This window comes from Anolis sagrei, chromosome 1 (genome assembly GCF_037176765.1).
Source record: "Anolis sagrei isolate rAnoSag1 chromosome 1, rAnoSag1.mat, whole genome shotgun sequence".
Lineage (NCBI taxonomy): Eukaryota > Metazoa > Chordata > Lepidosauria > Squamata > Dactyloidae > Anolis > Anolis sagrei.
Window position 1 is genome coordinate 226,418,882 of NC_090021.1, and position 19,359 is coordinate 226,438,240.

Genomic DNA, 19,359 nt, shown 5'->3' on the forward strand with positions numbered 1-19,359 from the left:
GAGTGTTTTGAACCCCACCAACAATGGAATTGAACCAAACTTCCCACATAGAACTCCGATGTCCAATAGAAAATACACTGGCCTAAAGTCACTCTAGGGTGAATTGCTTAAAGAATTCAGTAAAAAATGTGACAATTTCATATGTTCTCAGGAAATGACCTCCTCTTTTTTCTCTCCTGAATTATTGCCCACAGAAGATTTTTGAAGATAAGCACAGTTCTTGGCCAGGAGGTTTATTCTGACTGTAGATGTTGAGAAGCTCTGAGCATTTGCTTTCTGTGATAAATATTGGAGCAGGCATCATGCCTGTTTTGGTCACCATGGCATGAAGCACTTGCTTTGGAAATATAAAACTCCTTGCAGGTTTCACTTAGGGTTCAACCCCTCCTCCAAGGATAGTTTGAAACAGAGAAAGAAGAAACCACTGGCATACTTCAGAGAAGCAACAGGATTTTAGGAATTTAAAAAAGGGAAATTATTATACTATGTTAAATGGTTTTTGTTCCTGGGTTATAAATGGCATTTCCTAACATAAAAACACAAAAAAGGTTTATTAAATTGCACAAAGGTTAAGGAAAATTACAAATAAAATAGCTAGTATGAGGGAAATAATAGTACTACCCTCAGCCACAAAAACAAAGTTTCTGGAGTATAGTTACTTTCAAAGTAAGTACCACACAATTAAACAGGAAATAACACTGTCAAACCAGGAACAGAAAATATTTTCAATTTTTGCTACATGGTGTTATCTGTGTCCTTTTACACCAGCAGCTCTTGGGAAAGTCACACATGAAACCATGAAATCATCCCAGTACATGACCGAGCCAAATATGGATTTTTACATTTTATTGATCAGTAAATGCAACAAATGTTTCCTTAGGCATATAAATGCCATGAAGTGTTTTTATTTGTTGTATTTGTCATCAAATTGGTCTTATCCTACAAATTAATGACCACCAAAAATACAAATGATCAATAGTCCAACTCAAGTTTTGCAGCTTTGGGGCCATAGTTTCCCAGACACATGTAGTTCAGTATTCCTCTTATTTATTTATTTATTTATTTATTTTAAAACTCTAAAATTATAACAGTAAATAAAGAACAACACTCAAACACAGGGGAACTCCAGACAAGAAACAATCAGGGACCGGTAATCATCAATCAACAAAGGCAGTAACAAGTCATGCCTAAAAACTGTCAGGCTATCAAATGCCAATCAAGATGGCCAATGGAAACATTCACACCTACCTCCAACAGACAAGAGTTCTTTGTCCCACCCTGGACTTTCCAAAGATAAATAAACCCAATTTTCCTAGTTTCCAACAGACCTCACAACCTCTGAGGATGCCTGCCATAGATGCGGGTGAAATGTCAGGAGAGAATTCTTCTAGACTATGGCCATACAACCTGAAAAACCTACAACAACCCTATTTATTATTTATTTGAAACTTTTATATTCTGCTCTTCCCATCCCTCATGGGACTCAGGGGGGAGCACAACATATATATGGCAAACATTCAATGCCGGGACATAAAACTATAAATATACACAAACATTAAAATCACTCATATCTACTTTAAAATCAGCTTTCTCTACTGTATTACACTTTACAACACTGGCCTAAGAAAATCTTCTGCAATTTAAGGGTTTGCCATAAGTCAACAAGCAACTTGAAGGCACATACATACACACACATGCATCTATTCCAATGAGTTGTGTTATCTTATACTGTATCCTAAGTGTTGAGGCCCTCGGTTGTTTAGGCACACTTCAGGCTTCATTTGCACTTGGACCTAGTCTCTTGCACTTTTGGAAGCCAAGGTATCCGTAAAATTTCCCCTAGCACCACATTTCAAATTAGACGGTTTTCCTATGCTATGATGAAATATTTTTATAAATTAGAATATTGTTGTCAAAAGATGTCTTTGATTGGAATTCTTCAACCATGAGGGAAGCATTGGGAATTGCATAACTCAGAAGAACAGGCATGCCAACATGTGTCTCTTGAGCAAAGAACTTGGAAAATAAGCATTACAAAGTTGCCAAAAATGCACCACCTAGTGGCAATTTGGTTCCAAACAGAAAAATACTCTTGATTTATTGTTTCACTGCATTACAAAAGGCACAGGTGTACTTTTCATCAGTTTTAATTCTGTTTCCATATGATCAGGACTTACTTAGTCTCATGCCAGCTTTCAAAGAAGGCCCAAAGTCAATGTGTGGTCTTTCCCACTTAACAGTTCGCATTTCAACATATGTTGCGGATTGCAGAGATTAAATTTAACTGGTTTTTTTTTTTCAAAAAAACCTTGAAGCCTGTCTTAGCCTGGGCTAAGACACAAGTTCAGGGCCACATCTTTCCTTCTCTATCTGTCCCCAAAGTTTTCCTGACTAGTTATTTCCACCCACTAATAATCTTACCGAAAGACTGGACAACCTCTGAAATCTAAGAATGAAGAAAGGAGACACAGAAAACCTTAGCAACTATTGTCTTATTGCACTCCTCTCTCAACTATATAAACTGTTCACAAGGATCCTGCCACAAAAAATATCTCAAGATGTGAAAATCAATGAGGAACAAGTGGGCTTCAGGCATGGCCACTCCACCCTCAATCATATCCACAGAGTCAAAAACAGCTACTGGAAAAAAGCAGAGAATATCAAGTTCCGGTTTGTTTTACTTTTAAATTTCATCTCTGTATTTGTGCCCAGTTTGATATAGTGAATGAAAATACATACCACATATCAGATATTTACAGTACCATTCATAACAGTAGCAAAATTACAGTTATTTGTTTGTTTATTTATGACATTTATATGCCACTCTTCTCACCCTGAAGGGGACTCAGATCAGCTTACAAGTTATATTTAGATGCAATATATTACATTATTAGCATAGCACAATATTAGTACAATGCATAGTGTACTACACCACTATACTGTAATTTTATTAGTAATATTACATGTAATATAAAATATATAATTCTTATATTGTATTATTAGTATTATATTGTATTACATTATAATATTATTATCAGTATTATATGTGTATACAATATATTGTATATGCATCAGTAACATATTAATACTACAATATATTATATTATATTAATATATAAGCCTTATATTAATATATAAACCTCAAAGTGCCAGTTTGAAAAGCAGTAAAAGTGCAACAGCTCTTGGTCTGCGACCTTTCGCTCCAAAATCTTATGAATAAAGGTCTCTAGATTTGATGACGACATAGATTGGTAGTATATAAAAATAAGTGCAAGGTGAAGGCCCCCTCCCCCTGCCAAAGTAGCCCAGGCCCATAGACCAGTCTTCCTAAGTCGTCATCAAAGATGGCGGGTGTTGAGGGAGCCACAATGGAGGATGGTTCTGAAGTAGCAATGAAAATATGTTTATGTTTGGGGGTCACCACAACATGAGGAACTGTATTAAGGGGTCGCAACATAAGGAAGGTTGATAAACACTGTTCTAGTGTTTGTTCTAGTCTCTCATCCAGGCTAGACTACCATACAGTTGGGCCATGGTATAGTTGGGGTGCATAACAGGCATGTGTACCTTTTGCACAATAAGTTGTTCCTCTTCTCTACCAAGGGTAATATTTCAACTCTCTTCAACACATACCATGAATCATATCATTTCAAAGAAGCATGAGGAATGATTTATCTTCCAAGCCATCTGGCTATGTACTTGTTCCTTTCGAAGACGATTACATCAGCTCTCTGATTAGGGCCTGGACCACTTCTATGCTGTTGTTGTTGTGTTTGACATTACCTAATCAGAAAGCTTTTTAAAAATCCGAAATACATTGCCAGTTTTTTTGGAAAGCAATCTATAGAGGGAGAAAGGTCAATGCTTTTCTGTGTGTATGAGGTTTTGTTCTTTTGTGGTTTTACAATCATATAAAGACTAACATACTTATTCTCTGTTGATACTTTAGATCAGGCATGGGTAAACTTCAGCCCTCTAGGTGTTTTGGACATCAACTCTCACAATTCCCAGCAGCCTAGCAGCCTGCTTTAGATCATATGGTTTGCTGAAATGAGGCAGGATGGTCCTTTTAAAGTCATCGATTCTAAACAAAAGCAGCTTTTAGAGCAATGCTCAAAGGGATCTTGTATGTAGCATCTTTGCAACTAAGGGCTTGTGTACATGAACTTAAAAAATATATACTTACCTTATAGACATTACAATCCTGACACTTGGCATTCTTGGAGATTTGTCTGTAATGTGTTTCTTTAGGCTTTAAAAACAACCTTTTCTTTCGCTCCATGGTTTTACAGAAAATCTGGACTTTTAGAGCTGTGGCCGGCCATCCAGGTGGCAGTGGTTCAAGATGTAGGGAAGGAGTCAGTGGTAGGAGGTGAGCATTCCCACCAGGAAGTGGTTCTTTCCCAGGTTGAATTTTAAATATTTTTTTAAGTCTGTGTGTAGATACATGTACTTCCACTTAAGAGAAAATACATTTATTCATATGTATCATGGTAAAACCAAAACAAAGCAAGAGTGTCCAGGGCTGTAAATAATGTGAAGAATTGGAAATGTGTAATGCCTCCTAACAGTGTGGTCAGTTTGGCAGGTGGGAATGTGTGGCCAGTTCTGGCAATCTCACCATGATGTGTATTATGTATGTGGTGCCAATGCAGGCCAGGAAAATATAGTGCCAAACAGATAGTATACACCAGGGCTTCTTGAACTTTTTCTACTCAGGGCCCCTTTCTGCTCAAATTTTTTTTTACATGATCCTTGGTATATAGGTATATAAAATAGGTAAACAAGTAAACAATAAAATTAAATGATAGTAATACATAAATATGTGAGAGGAAGTCATAGGGAGGAGGGAGCAAGCTTGTTTTCTGCTGCTAGGATGTGGAACAATGGCTTCAAACTACAGGAAAGGAGATTCTACCTGATTATTAGGAAGAAGTTATTGACTGTGAGAGCTGTTCAGAAGTGGAACTTTCTGCCCTGGAGTGTGGTGGAGGTTCCTTCTTTTGAGGTTTTTAAGCAGAGGCTGGATAGCCATCTGTCGGGGGTGCTTTGAATGCGATTTTCCTGCTTCTTGGCAGAATGGGGTTGGACTGGATGACACATGTGGTCTCTTCCAACTCTATGATTCTATAATTCTATGATTCTAAACATTTTCTAATAATAAATCAGCATTTGCAAGGCTTCTTAAACGGACTGGTTTTTCCTTTTATAAAGTACAGCTTAAGCATTTTTTCAGAGCCCAGTATAAACACTGCACATTGATGTTAACAAATTTGTGTAAATGTCTATATGGCTTTTGTTGTTGCCAAATTTTTCAGGACTCCAACAATGAGCTAAGGGGACCCCATTTGGGGTCGGGACCCACAGTTTAAGAAGCAATGGTATAGACAAACCTTAACTAGAGAATGTAGTTGATAGTATAAGCTTTCATAGGGACATCCCACACAGCCCTATATCCCAGAATGGCAAGGTAAAAAATCCCACAATACCTGCTTTGAACTGGGTTATCTGAGTCCACACTCAGGTAATGTGTGATTTTCTGCCTTGATATTCTGGGATATAGGGCTGTGTGGAAGGGTCCATAGACTTAAGTCTACTTTGTTGAAATAGACTTAAGACCATGAAAGTTTATGCTACCCAACATCTTTCATGTAGTGTTAAAAATATAGATCCAGAGTAACACAGTTATGTATTTGAATTCTACTGCAGCAGTGTAATACAAAAACCAAAAATTGTAACGTCATTATTACAACCAAGAGACAAATAAGGGCATTTATCAAAGTAGTTCATATACTTTATCCATTATCAGAAATTATTATTTCTTTCAAATGTATGTAGGTAATTTGCAGTGCTATTTATTAGGAAAAGTCATTCTTTGCTTTTCTTTTTTTATGAATGTTCCCATTAGAAATCACATAAGGATGTGGGTGAACTGTAACTCCCATCATCCAAGGTCAATTCCCTCCAAACCCCAGCCATATTTTCTGTTGGTGAGTGTGTGTGCATGTGCCAACTTTGTTCAAGATCCATGATTGGTGGTAGGCATAGGGGTCTCTTGATGTGAAAGTTGTCTTGGAGACCACCCACAAACACAGATACAAACATATACACATACATACAAATATATTTTCACTTTTATTATATATATATAGATGAAATATTAATTTACAAAAGATTACTAATAATATTAAAATTTACAAAGACAACAAATGCAACAATCCAAAATGCAGATCAATAAAGAATTCACACTGAGAATCAGTGCTTGATCCCTACTTAAGCAGAAGGTTTGCCAAAAGCAGGTTGAGATACTGAAGGCAAGTCGGTTTGTATTCTCTGTTTGAGAATGACTTTTTCTTCTGGTCGAAATATCCAGAGATTAGGAGAGGAAGTTGGACACATTCCTGAGAAAGTTGTATATATTCTCATACATTTGGAATATTAGTGCAAAGCTGAGATTATGGAAAGTAACTGTAAATGAAGGCGCATCAGTGCCATGAAATAGCTAATGCAAATGTACAGTTTGTTTCCAAAAGGCACCAAACCCAAACAAATTGAAAAATGTGTTATAAGTGACAGCACATTGTTGGCAAGGAGTAGAATATTATGTACAGATCAAAACTATAAAAATGACAGATGATATGATATCCTGGGCCAAGGACCTAGGCAGACCAATAGAATTGGATAATTGGGAATAAAGGATTCAAATTTACACTCTCTGGATCAGTTAGGGAGAATCTAACTAAAATGTTTTATAGATGCTATATCACCCCAGCAACATTGGCAAAAATAGATACATCACAACAAAGTATTTGCTGGGGGAGTTGGAAACAGAAAGAGACATTCTTCCATATGTAGTGGACCTGTGAGACCATACAGGCGTTTTGAGATAAGGTAACTAAGGAGACACATAAAATGCTACATAATAAGATTTTAAAAAGCCAGGGTTGTGTCTGTTAGGTTTACATAGAGAAAACAATAATCAAAAGGACAAAGAGGTATACCAATGTAGCTTTGCCACTGCACAATTAACCATAGCCAAAGACTGAAAATGTGGGAAAGGTTTAACTAAAAAGGATTGGAGGGAAAGAATGCAAGAATGTGTGCTAATGACCCAACTAACCAATAATAGGAGGACTCAAAGCAATGAGAAGTATTTGGAAAAGTAGAAGTTGGCCATAGCATATCTAAGTGGAGAGTCAGTGACAGGAGCAACATTAGGAATTTAGGTTTAGGTTATGAACAAGGATAGATGGATTGGCTTTAGTGCTTTATAGTACTTCAGTGTCAGAAGTTATGGTGAAGGGTGCACAGGGAAGAAGATTTATTTTGTGTGGGATATGGGTTTCAGGTGCGTGTATGGTCTGTAATATGGTATATACTGTTGTTTGGAGATATGGTGAACTCTTACATTAAGGTAAAGGTAATGGTTTTCCTCTGACATTGTCTAGTCACGTCTGACTCTGGAGGTTGGTGCTCATCTCCATTTCTAAGCTGAAGAGCTGGCATTGTCCATCGACACCTCCAAGGTCATGTGGCTGGCATGGCTACATAGAGCACCGTTATCTTCCTGCCGGGGCTATACCTATTGATCTACTCACATTTGCATGTTTTCGAACTGCTAGGTTGGTAGAAGCTGGGCCTAACAGCGGGAGCTCACTGTTCAGCAGCTCAGCGGTTTAACCCACTATGCCACTGGGGCCTCTGGTGTTACATCAATAATTTTAAAAAATTAAAAGTAAAAAAATATATATCAAAATGTACCAAATCAATTTGGTTTAGGGCTTGGAAAAAATGCATTTTATAACAAATGGATATATATCCTTGGCACATTTTTTTCAATTCCTGTAAAATTTAATCAAAGGGATTTGGGGCCTTTTGGAAACAAGCTCCACAATCTTTCTCCTGGTATGCCCATAACAAGCGTGTCTTTAAAAATATGAACGTTAGCATTAAACTGAAGACATATAATGTCTTCACTACTGAAAATTGTCCTTAGGAAACTTTTCCTTATAAATGTCACATTGTGGCATTCCAGTTCATGAACAGACAACTCAAACTTCTGCTTATCGTTAGCTATACAAATTGCTTAGAAAAGCAACATTGAAAAGTGCACATTTCTCATAGAAATACTATGAAATTTATCTATTTGTCCTGGAGAGGGCAGTAACATGCACAAAATAATACAGCTATGTATAAAAGTGAATGGTATATGTACCACTTTTATTTTATATTTAAAAAATGGTCAAACTACTAAAATAAAAACTTAATGTACAGAAAAACTAAATTTGTAATAACTGTCTATTAAAATTGACATATATACAATTATTTTTACTATTTCTATCACTTGGGTATTACATGTTGTCGAAGGCTTTCATGGCCAGAATCACTGGGTTGCTGTGAGTTTTCCAAGCTGTATAGCCAAGTTCTAGCATTCTCTCCTGATATTTCACCCACATTTGTGGCAGGCATCCTCAGAGGTGATGAGGTCTGTTGGGAACTAGGCAAGTGAGTTTATATAACTGTGGAATGTCTAGGGTGGGAGAAAGAACTCTTGTCTGCTTGAGGCAAGTGTGAATGTTGCAATTGGCCACTTTGATTAGCACTGAATGGCCTTTCAGCTTCAAAGCCTGGCTGGTTTCTGCCTTTGTTGGGAGATATTAGCTGAGCCTGATTTATTTTTGTCTGTTTTCTGAGTGTTGTTCTTTATTTACTATCTTGATTTTAGAATTTTTTTTTAATACTGATAGCCAGATTTTGTTCATTTTCATGGTTCCTCCTTTCTGTTGAAATTGTCCACATGCTTGTGGATTTCAGTGGCATCTCTGTGTAGCCTGACATAGTGGTTGTTAGAGTGGTCCAGCATTTCTGTGTTTTCAAATAATATGCTGTGCTCAGGTTGGTTCATCAACTGCTCTGCTATGGCTGACTTCTCTGGTTGAGTGAGTCTGCAGTGCCTTTCATGTTCTTTGATTAGTTTTTAGTCGCATATATATAACCTCACTTGCCTAGTTCCTAACAGACCTCGCAACCTTTGAGGATGCTTGCCATAGATGTGGGTGAAACATCAGAAGAGAATGCTTCTGGAACATGGCCATACAGCCCAGAAAACTCACAGCAACCCACTCCCTTACAATGTTATTAAATAAGTTTTACAGGGAATAAAATCCAGTGGGCTTGTACATGTCTTTACTTTTTAAAAAAACTGTCTTTATATTTAAAATCATGTGACTTTTGAAACATTATTGTTATATCATGAAAACTTAGAGGAAGTGGCAGATGCATACGTTTTTCTTGGTGTCTTGGTTTTGACACTGTTCCTGGTGTTATTTTAGGTGCTGACTGAGAAAATTGCATTGGATAGACTGCATCAGCTCTAGTTTCTTAGATATGGTTGTCATGATTTTCAATCGGCAAGCAGATGAAAACTGCTATATAGTATATATTCTGTAACACAAAACTAGAGCTGATAGGGGGAGACTGGTTTCATTTTTGGAATACACAGGTCAAATATACCCAGAAACATAGCTAATATTTGAGGCACCAAAATGTGTATTAGCCAGTGATAATTTGCAAAAAAAAAAAAAAAAAAAAAAAAGACATGGAAGAGAAGAAAAAAAATTCAAACCAGTGTTTATCCTCCACTCAGATTATGCCTCTGAGAAGTCTGGGTGAATCCTTATGATAAGAGACTATATCCAGAAGGCGTAAATTTGTTACCATTTAACTCATGAATAGCCATCACACTTCTTTTCACCTCATTTGCCAAACAATGGAAACAAGTTGAGAGGAGGTAACAAAGTGGTCACAGTCTTTTTGTGGGATTTAAGTATATTTTGTAATTGCTAGGGAGGCTCATGGGAAAGGAATGCAATGATATGTTGTTTGTACTCCACCCAAGGAAAAATGTGATTAACTGATTTGGTTTTGTCTGTTGTCTTTCTAAGCCTGCCAGAATTAACTGGATTATCACCAGAAAAAATGAATTATCTTAATGAATACTTAATATTCTGGGGGCGGGGGGGGGGGGCATGGTGTTTGAGGAAAGAGATAACCCCCTAGATAAGCAACCAAAATGAGATTACAGAAATCTCTTACTGGCTTAGAGAATCTTCAGCACCTTTCTGTCAGAAGTTATGCTGGAGAGCATCCTGAAGTCCCTTCTCTCACTTTCTGTCTGCAAATTTGACGCTGATGGCATCTGCAGGAGTCAAGAGTCCATGGGTTTTGGCACAAACTGGTTTAGTTTTTGGAGAAATTTTTATTTCAAAATTTTGAAGAAGCTGAAAGTGGGAGAGATGAAATAATACAAGATTAACAAAAACTGTGGGTAAAAGATGGTCACTGTGCCAAGTCCTGAAGGTAACTGTGAAAATGATGGAATATAAAGACTACTGTTTAACCAAGGAAGCAAAATATAGCATCTTGCTAGAACAACTCGAGAGTGGAGTTCTCGGGTACTGCTCCTTCATATGTTATAGATTTTAACCGGGGAGGTGAGATCTAAACCATTTGTAGGGCCCAATTCAAGGTGCAGGTTATAACCTACAAAGCCCTAAACAGTTCTGGCCCTGCCTATCTTATAAGATCTGCCAGGGAGGCCCTCCTTTCACCTCCACCACTGTCACAAGCATGGTTGGTGGGCATGAAGGAGAGGGCCTTCTTGGTGGTGGGCCCCTGACTTTGAAACACCCTCCCAGGGAGATCAGGCAAACTTCCACACTGTCCTCCTTCCATAGGGATCTGAAAACTTGGATGTTCTAGCAAGTCTTCAAGAACATCTAGTCCCTAATTATTTGTGCCCAGTCCCTAGGTCACGAGCTAGTACTCTGTTTTGCACTTCATCTACTTCCTCGGCCCTATGTTATGCTGTTTGCACTATCCTTTGCCCAGCCCTTTTGAGCTTGGTCATGCCCACTTTAGTAATCCTGGCCATTGTTTTTTGTTGAACCTTGCTTGCTGGAGCTTCTATGTTATCGGTTTTATACTTTTATCTTTAGTGTGTTTTATTTGGGTTTGTATTTTATGATGCTTTTATTTTAAGATATTTGTTCTGTGGATTGTTTCGCTTTTATGTATTGTGGACACTTTGTCCATATATAAGCCACCCCGAGTCCCTTTGGGGAGATGGTGGCGGGGATATAAAATAAATGTATTATTATTATTATTATTATTATTATTATTATTATTATTATTATTAGGGGCACAGGTTTTGAACCTGTTCCACAGCAACAATTATCTCAAACTAGCTTAGAAAACATTACAGTACACTTTCATTGGGTTTAGGAGCACAGGACCCTGGTAATAGTGGAAAAACTACAACTTAAAAACAACATTTTTTTAACTTGAGGGATCACTTCTCTAGGAATCTCTAGATCTTTTACCAGAGATTCCTAATGAGACCATATTAATGTCCTTTAAATAAATCTTGTGACGAAAACCCTAGGATGGGTCACAGCATGTTGGAATTGACTTTGAGGCCCAACAAAAACAACAACAAAAGCTAATTGAAGCCCATTTGCCAGTGAAACGCATCTACTGGCAGTGTCTTCGCAAAGGGATACATACACACATCTCAAACCATTAATGTGTGAACACTCCCATTGGAAAAAATATATTGCTAATTCAAAGCAATTGAATTGGCACTTTAAAGTAAAACTGTGACTGGAATTCACTATCTCTGTTACGTTGTAATCTGGAGATATGCAGTCATAACTGATTTGTATTCAGGATCCTTACATATTCAACAGTACATGGAATATGTTGGAATCGTTAAAATCCTCCTGACATACTAGGCAGCAACTGCTGCAAGTAATAGGGGTTTGTTCTCCTCCCAATTAAGGTACAGCAGACTGTTATTTCCAACACTACCTCATCTCTAGTGTGAGGCACAGTGACAGAGATTCTGCTTATGATTGTTGCTCCAGAGTCACTGATGGGGCTGCAAACATCACTCTATGGCAGTGGTTCTCAACCTGTGGGTCCCCAGGTTTTTTGGTCTACAACTCCCAGAAATCCCAACCAGTTTACCAGCTGTTAGAGTTTCTGAAAGTTGAAGGCCAAAACATCTGGAGACCCACAAGTTGAGAGCCACTGTTCTACGGCATCCTGGTCTGAAGGAGAACAGACCTCCATCTCTCATAGCAACTGCTATGCAATTAGTCAAACTGAGTGGTTGGGCCAGGAGGTTCAACAAACAGAAGTCAGTTACGTCTACTTAACTGACTACCCAATCAAAAATTTTGGCCTGTGCACATATTTAAAATGATTACCTGTATTAGTGCAAGGTGAATTTCCAGTTCAGCAATCCTCTTTCCTATACAACTCCGAATACCATAACCAAAAGGAATGGAGCCAAAATTGTCAACTCTGTCCATATTGCTTTTCCTGAGCCAGCGTTCAGGTTGGAATTCATTTGCCGATGGGAAATTATCTTCTTGATATGATGTAGCATAATGACAGAGGGCCAGCTGTGTCTAAGGAAACAAATTGGAATCCCCAAATGTATTAACCCTACATGTTAATATACTTATAATGTTTCATATATGAAGTCTATACAGCATTTTAAAGCTTTGTTACACATAAATGACTATTCACAAAGGGGACACAAGAGCATTGATGCTGAAGTTCAAATTACATCAAATAAGATAAAATACTAAATGAAAGACCAAATTAAAACTGATGTCATACTTTTTAACATCATGGAAAGTTCTCATATTCTTCTAACTATAATTCCAGGGGAAAACAGGATGAATCTTACAGCTAAAGTCAGACTCATTAAGTGCACTCTAAGTTGCTTCCAAACACTTTGAAAATAGGTTTACTTGAAAGAGAGGGCATGACCCATTGTTGAATAGTTAATTATTAAAAGAATTGTTTGGAAAGTATCACAATATATTTTTTGATTTATAAGAAATTAAATTATCTCCTTCTGTCTATATAAAAGAGTAATTCTGCTAATAAGTGATCTTTTCTTGCTAAAACAGTAACGCTCTAGTGCCTTTTTTATTTCCATTATTGAAACTTCATTAAAGGGTTTTTTTTTAATCTGGACCAGATATTATTTTGGTAGTCATTCAGTGTAAACACAAGAGATTTAATTGCTTCCAGGAACGCAGCTATCTGTTAATTGTTTTACTAAGAGATAACATGTCTTCCCTAATTGCATTTTTTAAGATGAAAGATCAATAAATACTTCACAGAATTTTTGAATGAAAACCAAGATATCCTAAGTTTCAGATTTAAGTTAATGATTTCACAGGACTAAATCAGGCTTTCCCAGATTAGCCAGTGTCGTGTAAAGGCACACCCTGAAGGAAAACATGAAACATCTTCCTTTCACAAGCCATTATACAACTTACCCCTTTCGGTATCAAGTATCCACCAACAATCATGTCTTTCTGGGTCACTCTGCCATTTCCTGGCAATACTGGAAATAACCTATAAACAAGTATCTATTAGAGAGATTCAGGGCCAGTAACATTGTAATTTTCTAAGTCTTCTTTGAAGGACATAGATAAAAATAGGAAATCCAGCAGATAGGAATAAGCAAACATTTTCAACAATGTAGTGCTGGTGATAAAAGTTGCCAGGACCTGTCTCAGGACCTCTGTGATTTAACTTTTGTGTTAATGAGTTGAACAATGAAATGGCCAAGTTTGAGGTGTCGCCGATTTAGAATTGCAAAAGCTAAACAAACTTTTAAGAATTCCATGATGATCTTTTAGGTTTGGCTCTTAATTCCAGATCAGTTGTTGAGTATAGTGTTTAACAGTAAGATGTGGATAGAAAAGTTCATAAATTATTTTAAACATTTTAGAAGACTATAAAAGACTATAAAGCATTTGTAAAATTATTCCATGCATATGAGTTACATGAATAATTTCATTTCCTTAATGTGGCGCTCACTTGTTTTTCTGTGAATTGCCTTTATATCAAATCAAGTTTGCATAGGATTTGGTTATGTTAAGGTTTAAGGTGAGGATTTTTTTTTAAAGTATCACTGGTGTGAATAGAATAAATAGAGAAACATTTGGTTTTCATTTCAAAACAAAAGAGCACATTATAAAATTGGTAGGACAAACATTAAGTACCACGTCATGCAATATACAATCAGCTTTGGGGTTTTTTAAAACTTTGTAGCCCAATTTCCCTTCATTTGTTGTTGAGTATCTTCTCATCATTTCCTAAGGCAAACATATCACAGGGGTTTTTGGAACTGAGAAATTGTGATTTGTCCAAGGTTACCCAATGGGTTTCCAGGGCCAAGAGGGAAATCAACCCCTGGTCTTCAGAGTTGTAGACACTCAAAAAACTATGCCACACTAACCCACCTTTCCATCATCACTAATATTATAGTCACTTCTACAGTAGTAGGACTATTGTAGTATAATACAATATCACCTGCTTATCCACAAACTCAGTACTCATAGTTTCACTTACCCATGCTCCAATACATATGCCCACCCAAAAGTCTTTGTGAGCTAGCTTCTATGATATGTTGTCCCAAGTATAGTTTAAAAAAACAGAGTTTGCTATTATCTGCTGTTTTAGATATCTTAGGGGTGTATCTCCCATGGATATGGACATTGTACTGTAATCACTACTACAGTAAGGCGATTAAAAAGCAACCTCCACATCCAAAGACAATACATCTTTGAGCCTTTTTTATAACAAAAATATATTGAGAATGGTTCTGTCCATCATGACTTGCTTGTGATTATTATGGAAGCATCTGGTTAACTATTGTTGGAGCCAAAGTCTAGAAACTACTGGGTGCTTTATGCTGATAGTATGGTTATCAGAATGGTGTAATACAGCTTTCCACAGTGGGATCAGCTTCTTGCCAAGCCGGGCAATTGGGGGGGGGGGGGGGCAAAGGGTTCTCCACACCGCTCGACAGCAGTGGTGGTTCCAGCGACCCGTATGATGAGGTTGTAAGTCTACATGATTTGGGGCTCTCCTTTCTTCATGCACAAAAGTAGACACTACAATTTTATTCTAGCTAACCACAGTTTCCTTTTGGGTAGTGGTGATTTGTTCTACCTATGAACGTACAGTTGTTGAACTCATTACAACTGGGTGATTATGGTGGAGGACCACCACCACTAGCAGTCATTGTAACCATTGTAATTGTGCAAAATTTGGCTGTGAACCCAGCCACACCATCTCCTAACCATTTGCTCCTCCCCAGAGGCAGAAGAACCTGAAGAATGTATGCCTAGAGTGCTTGGTTATCACAGTCTCTGCTGCTGCCCTGTGCTATTTTATATACAGATACCCATACTGTATTCCAAAATCTGATAAAAAATTGTAATGATGGAACACTTCTGGTCCCAAGCCTTTCAGATGACAGTTATTCAACCTGTAATTTGAATTGGGATTTCCTTATAACTTGTCCTTATATCTTTCCTTACATCTTTGATCACTTGTGCAAAGTAAGAATCAAAGCCTGGGTTCAAATGCCATTCATTAGCAATTCTATTGCATTTAACTGACTTCCAAGACAATTCATGATTACTCGAAAATAGAGCCCACTCATTTCAGCGACGCTTACTGCTAAAAGCATGAATCAAAAGATATTCATAAAGCACTTTTTAGACTACAAAATTTAGGGCAATATTTTGGATATCTGAACTATGCCATCACAGTGTACTTTAAACAGCAAAATGTAATAAAACAAGAATGATCAAAGGTTTTTTTTTCAAATGTCTGGTTGCACTTACCTTAAAGTTTCTTTAAGAAGGGCTCTAATCATTGGTAAATTTGGGATATCATCTGCATCAGGGACTTTATCTTTCCCCAAGTTATGGACTATCTCTTTATAGACTGAATGCTGTACTTCAGGATGCTTTGCTAACATGTATGTTGCCCAAGATAAAGTGAATGAAGTCTAAAGGAGATGAAACACAGGACCAGTGGGAGGAAAAAAATAAGGATGGCATGATAATGGATGGCAAGTAGCATATATTAGTCTACACTCATCTTTCTTTATTACTCTTTACCTGCACAGTGAGCTCCCAATCTTCAGGTTGAACCAACTACATAAGGTATCATTGTAGCCCATTCCTAAAATGCCAGTTATGTTTATGTGAATGCAGATGGATTCACACCAGCCTCATTTAACAATATGAGGTGCAACCATCTATGAAAGTTCCCAAACCCCCATGGATCTGGAGAGCCCAATGTATTGTACATGATGTGCCACACATTACTGAAGCTAAATTTCTGAGCCTCCATTCTGGATTTGCATTTTTCTGACTGCAGTCATGGAAATAATTACTTTTCTTCTTCATTTCTCAGTTCCATTACTGTAAATATATACTATTTGAATCAATAGGTTGCTATGTACAATATTTTAATACTTTTCAAAATATCTGCATCATATATAGGGTGAGGATGACCATGACATTTTACTTTTCTTTCCCCTGCCTCACAAAATAGGTTAAAAAGATGGAAGATGGATGCATTTTTTCCACAGTCTCTCATTATATGTATTTTCTGTTTGTTCTGCCTTATTGTTCCTTATACAAACTCAACTATGGACTCTCTTTCTCTCTCTTGACGAGAGGCTGGGAGTTCTGCCTAACTACATAAAATGTTATTGTGATCTAAACAGTGGCTCTTCTCAGGTTCCCAGCTCCTTCACATCCTTTTCAAAACTGGCACTGTGTTAAAATATCTGAAGTGCTTTGAAGCCAAGTAACAGCTGCCTGCTCCACTCTACTCAAAGTCCCCGATGATCCTTTTAATGTGACTAAAGTTTTTGCATTCTGAATCAGAACCAAAAGGCCAGGTCTCGTATGCTTCCTCTTATATAGCAGATAATTCATCTCAAGTACCGCAATATACATTTGTAATTGCCTGGAATAGGCAGTTATGAATGAAAGCTAACTGACAATGCTTGTGATGGCATGAAGCTTTGTCAATTCAGGTTGAAGAGAATCAGGTCTCAAGTCTAAATGATATGTATGCCAAGAATGAAGGAAATGAAAAAATTGTGTATTATATTTATGCTTTGAGGATACCTTTAAAAATATTAAAATTACTTATACTATTAATATGCACATTAAATAATTGCAGAATCATGCAAATTCAAAGTTCTAACTCATAGTTCTCAATCTCTGATTTGGCCCATACTGATCATCTCTGGGAGTTGAAGCTGTAAACATCTGAAAAACCAAAGATTGTGAACTACAGTCATACCACAACATTAGTTGGGGTTAGGGGTACAGGAGAGTGGGAAAACTGTGAATAAAAAACAATGTTTTTTTAACCTGAGAAAACATGTCCCTAGTATTATCTAGGTCCTCCAACACAACTGAATGGTCAATGCCTGTGTTGGAGCTCAGCCTGTGATTGTATTTCATGATGAGGGTGTTTAGGATGTGGGGGGTGATGTCAATGAGTTTCAAATTGGCAATGGTTTGGTCAATGATATTGATACAGAGAATGACCAGGAGATCCCTGTTCAAAGTGTAGTTTCCCATGAGAATGTCCCTGAAGATGTGGGAATGATGGTGTGCTCCCTGAATTGCTACCAGAGAGTTCCCATGATTTGGTGCTTGAAAACAGCTCGGCACCCGGTGCAGAAATTAATGAGCAAATAGATAGACAGGAGGAGATTAGTCAAAACAGAAAAGCTGAACAGTGGCTTTGGCATTCTGCCAGCCTCTGAGAGAAAAAAAGATAAGGGATTCTAAACTAAAACAAAACAAATTTCTGAGTGCTTGGAACATAACTAACAAGGAGATAAAAGTCCCAAGTACAGGATATGTAATCAGATGAAGCATCGTTTAGAATCAAGTCAAGATCTCGTCCTTGTTTCATGAAAGCCTAGCTTGGAAGATTCAGGTTTAAGTGCCTTTTGTTTCATGGTTTTGATTCTTGGATTCTATGATTTTGTATTCATTCCTTGGATTCATGTTTCCTGGTTTCTTGAATTTTATTAGAGAAGTTTTGACTTTGTTTTCATGGACTTTGCTGGACCATTTTCCCTGGGCTATTTTGTTCCTGCTTATCTTCTTACCTAATTGGATTTACCTATTTCTTTAAAGGGCTTTTTACTTTACTGCTTTTTAATTATCTTCAATAAAAGGATTTTATTCAACTGTGTGGTGTTTAAAGTCAGAGGGCTTTTCCTGTTCTGGAGTGCACAGTCTGGCAGATCTTGATCATTGTGTCAAGAGCATTTGTTTAATTGGCAAGTGACAATACTATAGCCCTCTGAATGTTTTAATGGAAATCCCCATGCTTTTTACCACCATCTCTACTAGCTAAGGCTGCTCATTCTTGCATTCCAACATTTGGGGCAGATTCTGGCTTACACAATGAGATCTTGTATTTATATTTCCAGATTTCAGGGCCTGTTGCTTCTCCATTTCTCAGAGGAAGAGGGAAAATTCTCAGAGTGTGAGGACTTCCTCAAAGTATGTGTATTCTCCATATATTAGTCTTGATCACTTTGTTTGAATGCTTCTCAGGAGTTTATCACATGAGGCAGGCAAATCACAATTGCAGCAGGACAGCATCATCCCTGCCTTGAATGATCTCACTCCTTTCCGATCATTCTCCCAATTGGAACGTGATTCATTTACAAAAGGTAATCACAAATTGATTCTTTGTGCTTCTAATAGAATTTATATTTCTAAAAGAGCACTGAAAAGGGAATGACATCATTAAGTTTGTATGGTTGTGTTTGTTTACTATTTTGATTTAGTTTGTTTTGTTTCTGTTGTGCATCATGGCAATAAATGTTTGCCATCTTTTGCTGGAAAGTACCAAGAGTCCCTTTGGGGAGATAGGACAAGTTATAAATAAAGTAGTAGTAATAATTTTGGATAAGTCCAACGTAAAGGCACTGTTATCCTGCTGTAAGTGCAATTTGCCTATGATTTGCTGTTTGCACTATCCCATGCCCAGCCCTCTTATAGTTGGCTACATCCATTTGTAACCCTGGCCATACAAATGATGGAGCTACAATGAAATGGGTTTTAAATATTTTTATCTTTAGTGTGTTTTAGTAGATTTTTTTGTATTTTATGATGTTCTCAGTTGTTATTTATTTTGTCTGTTAAGCTTAATTAGATTGTGTTATATTGTCGAATGTATTTATCTTGATGTAATTGTCTGTATGGTTTTTTTTCTGGCAATTGAATGTTTGCCTTACATGCTGGAAACTGCCCTGAGTCCCTTTGGGGAGATAGGGCGATATACAAATAAAGTATTATAATTATTATGTCATAAAACTCTTTAAAAGCATCTAAAATAGCCTCAAGTTATAAGAACTTAACTAAAACCAGCATGACACCAATAAATTACTATGCCTACTATTAAAATTAATAGTATCAACTCTGAACTTAC

The 19,359-nt window shown here is 37.2% G+C and overlaps 1 protein-coding gene across 2 annotated transcripts in view; it reads right to left on the minus strand.

Annotated features, from left to right (window-relative positions):
• Nucleotides 1–6,116: 6,116 nt before the first annotated feature.
• The window catches only part of CYP27C1 (cytochrome P450 family 27 subfamily C member 1), a 34,552-nt gene continuing 21,309 nt past the window's right edge, over nt 6,117–19,359 (minus strand). For both annotated transcript variants that reach the window (XM_060774024.2, XM_060774034.2), the window contains exons 6-9: nt 15,723–15,889; nt 13,359–13,437; nt 12,270–12,473; nt 6,117–10,280 (exon numbers count right to left, since the gene is read on the minus strand). In XM_060774024.2, the coding sequence (XP_060630007.2) occupies nt 10,164–10,280; nt 12,270–12,473; nt 13,359–13,437; nt 15,723–15,889 (567 nt within the window). In that variant the 3' untranslated portion in view covers nt 6,117–10,163. The remainder of the gene's footprint in view (nt 10,281–12,269; nt 12,474–13,358; nt 13,438–15,722; nt 15,890–19,359) is intronic.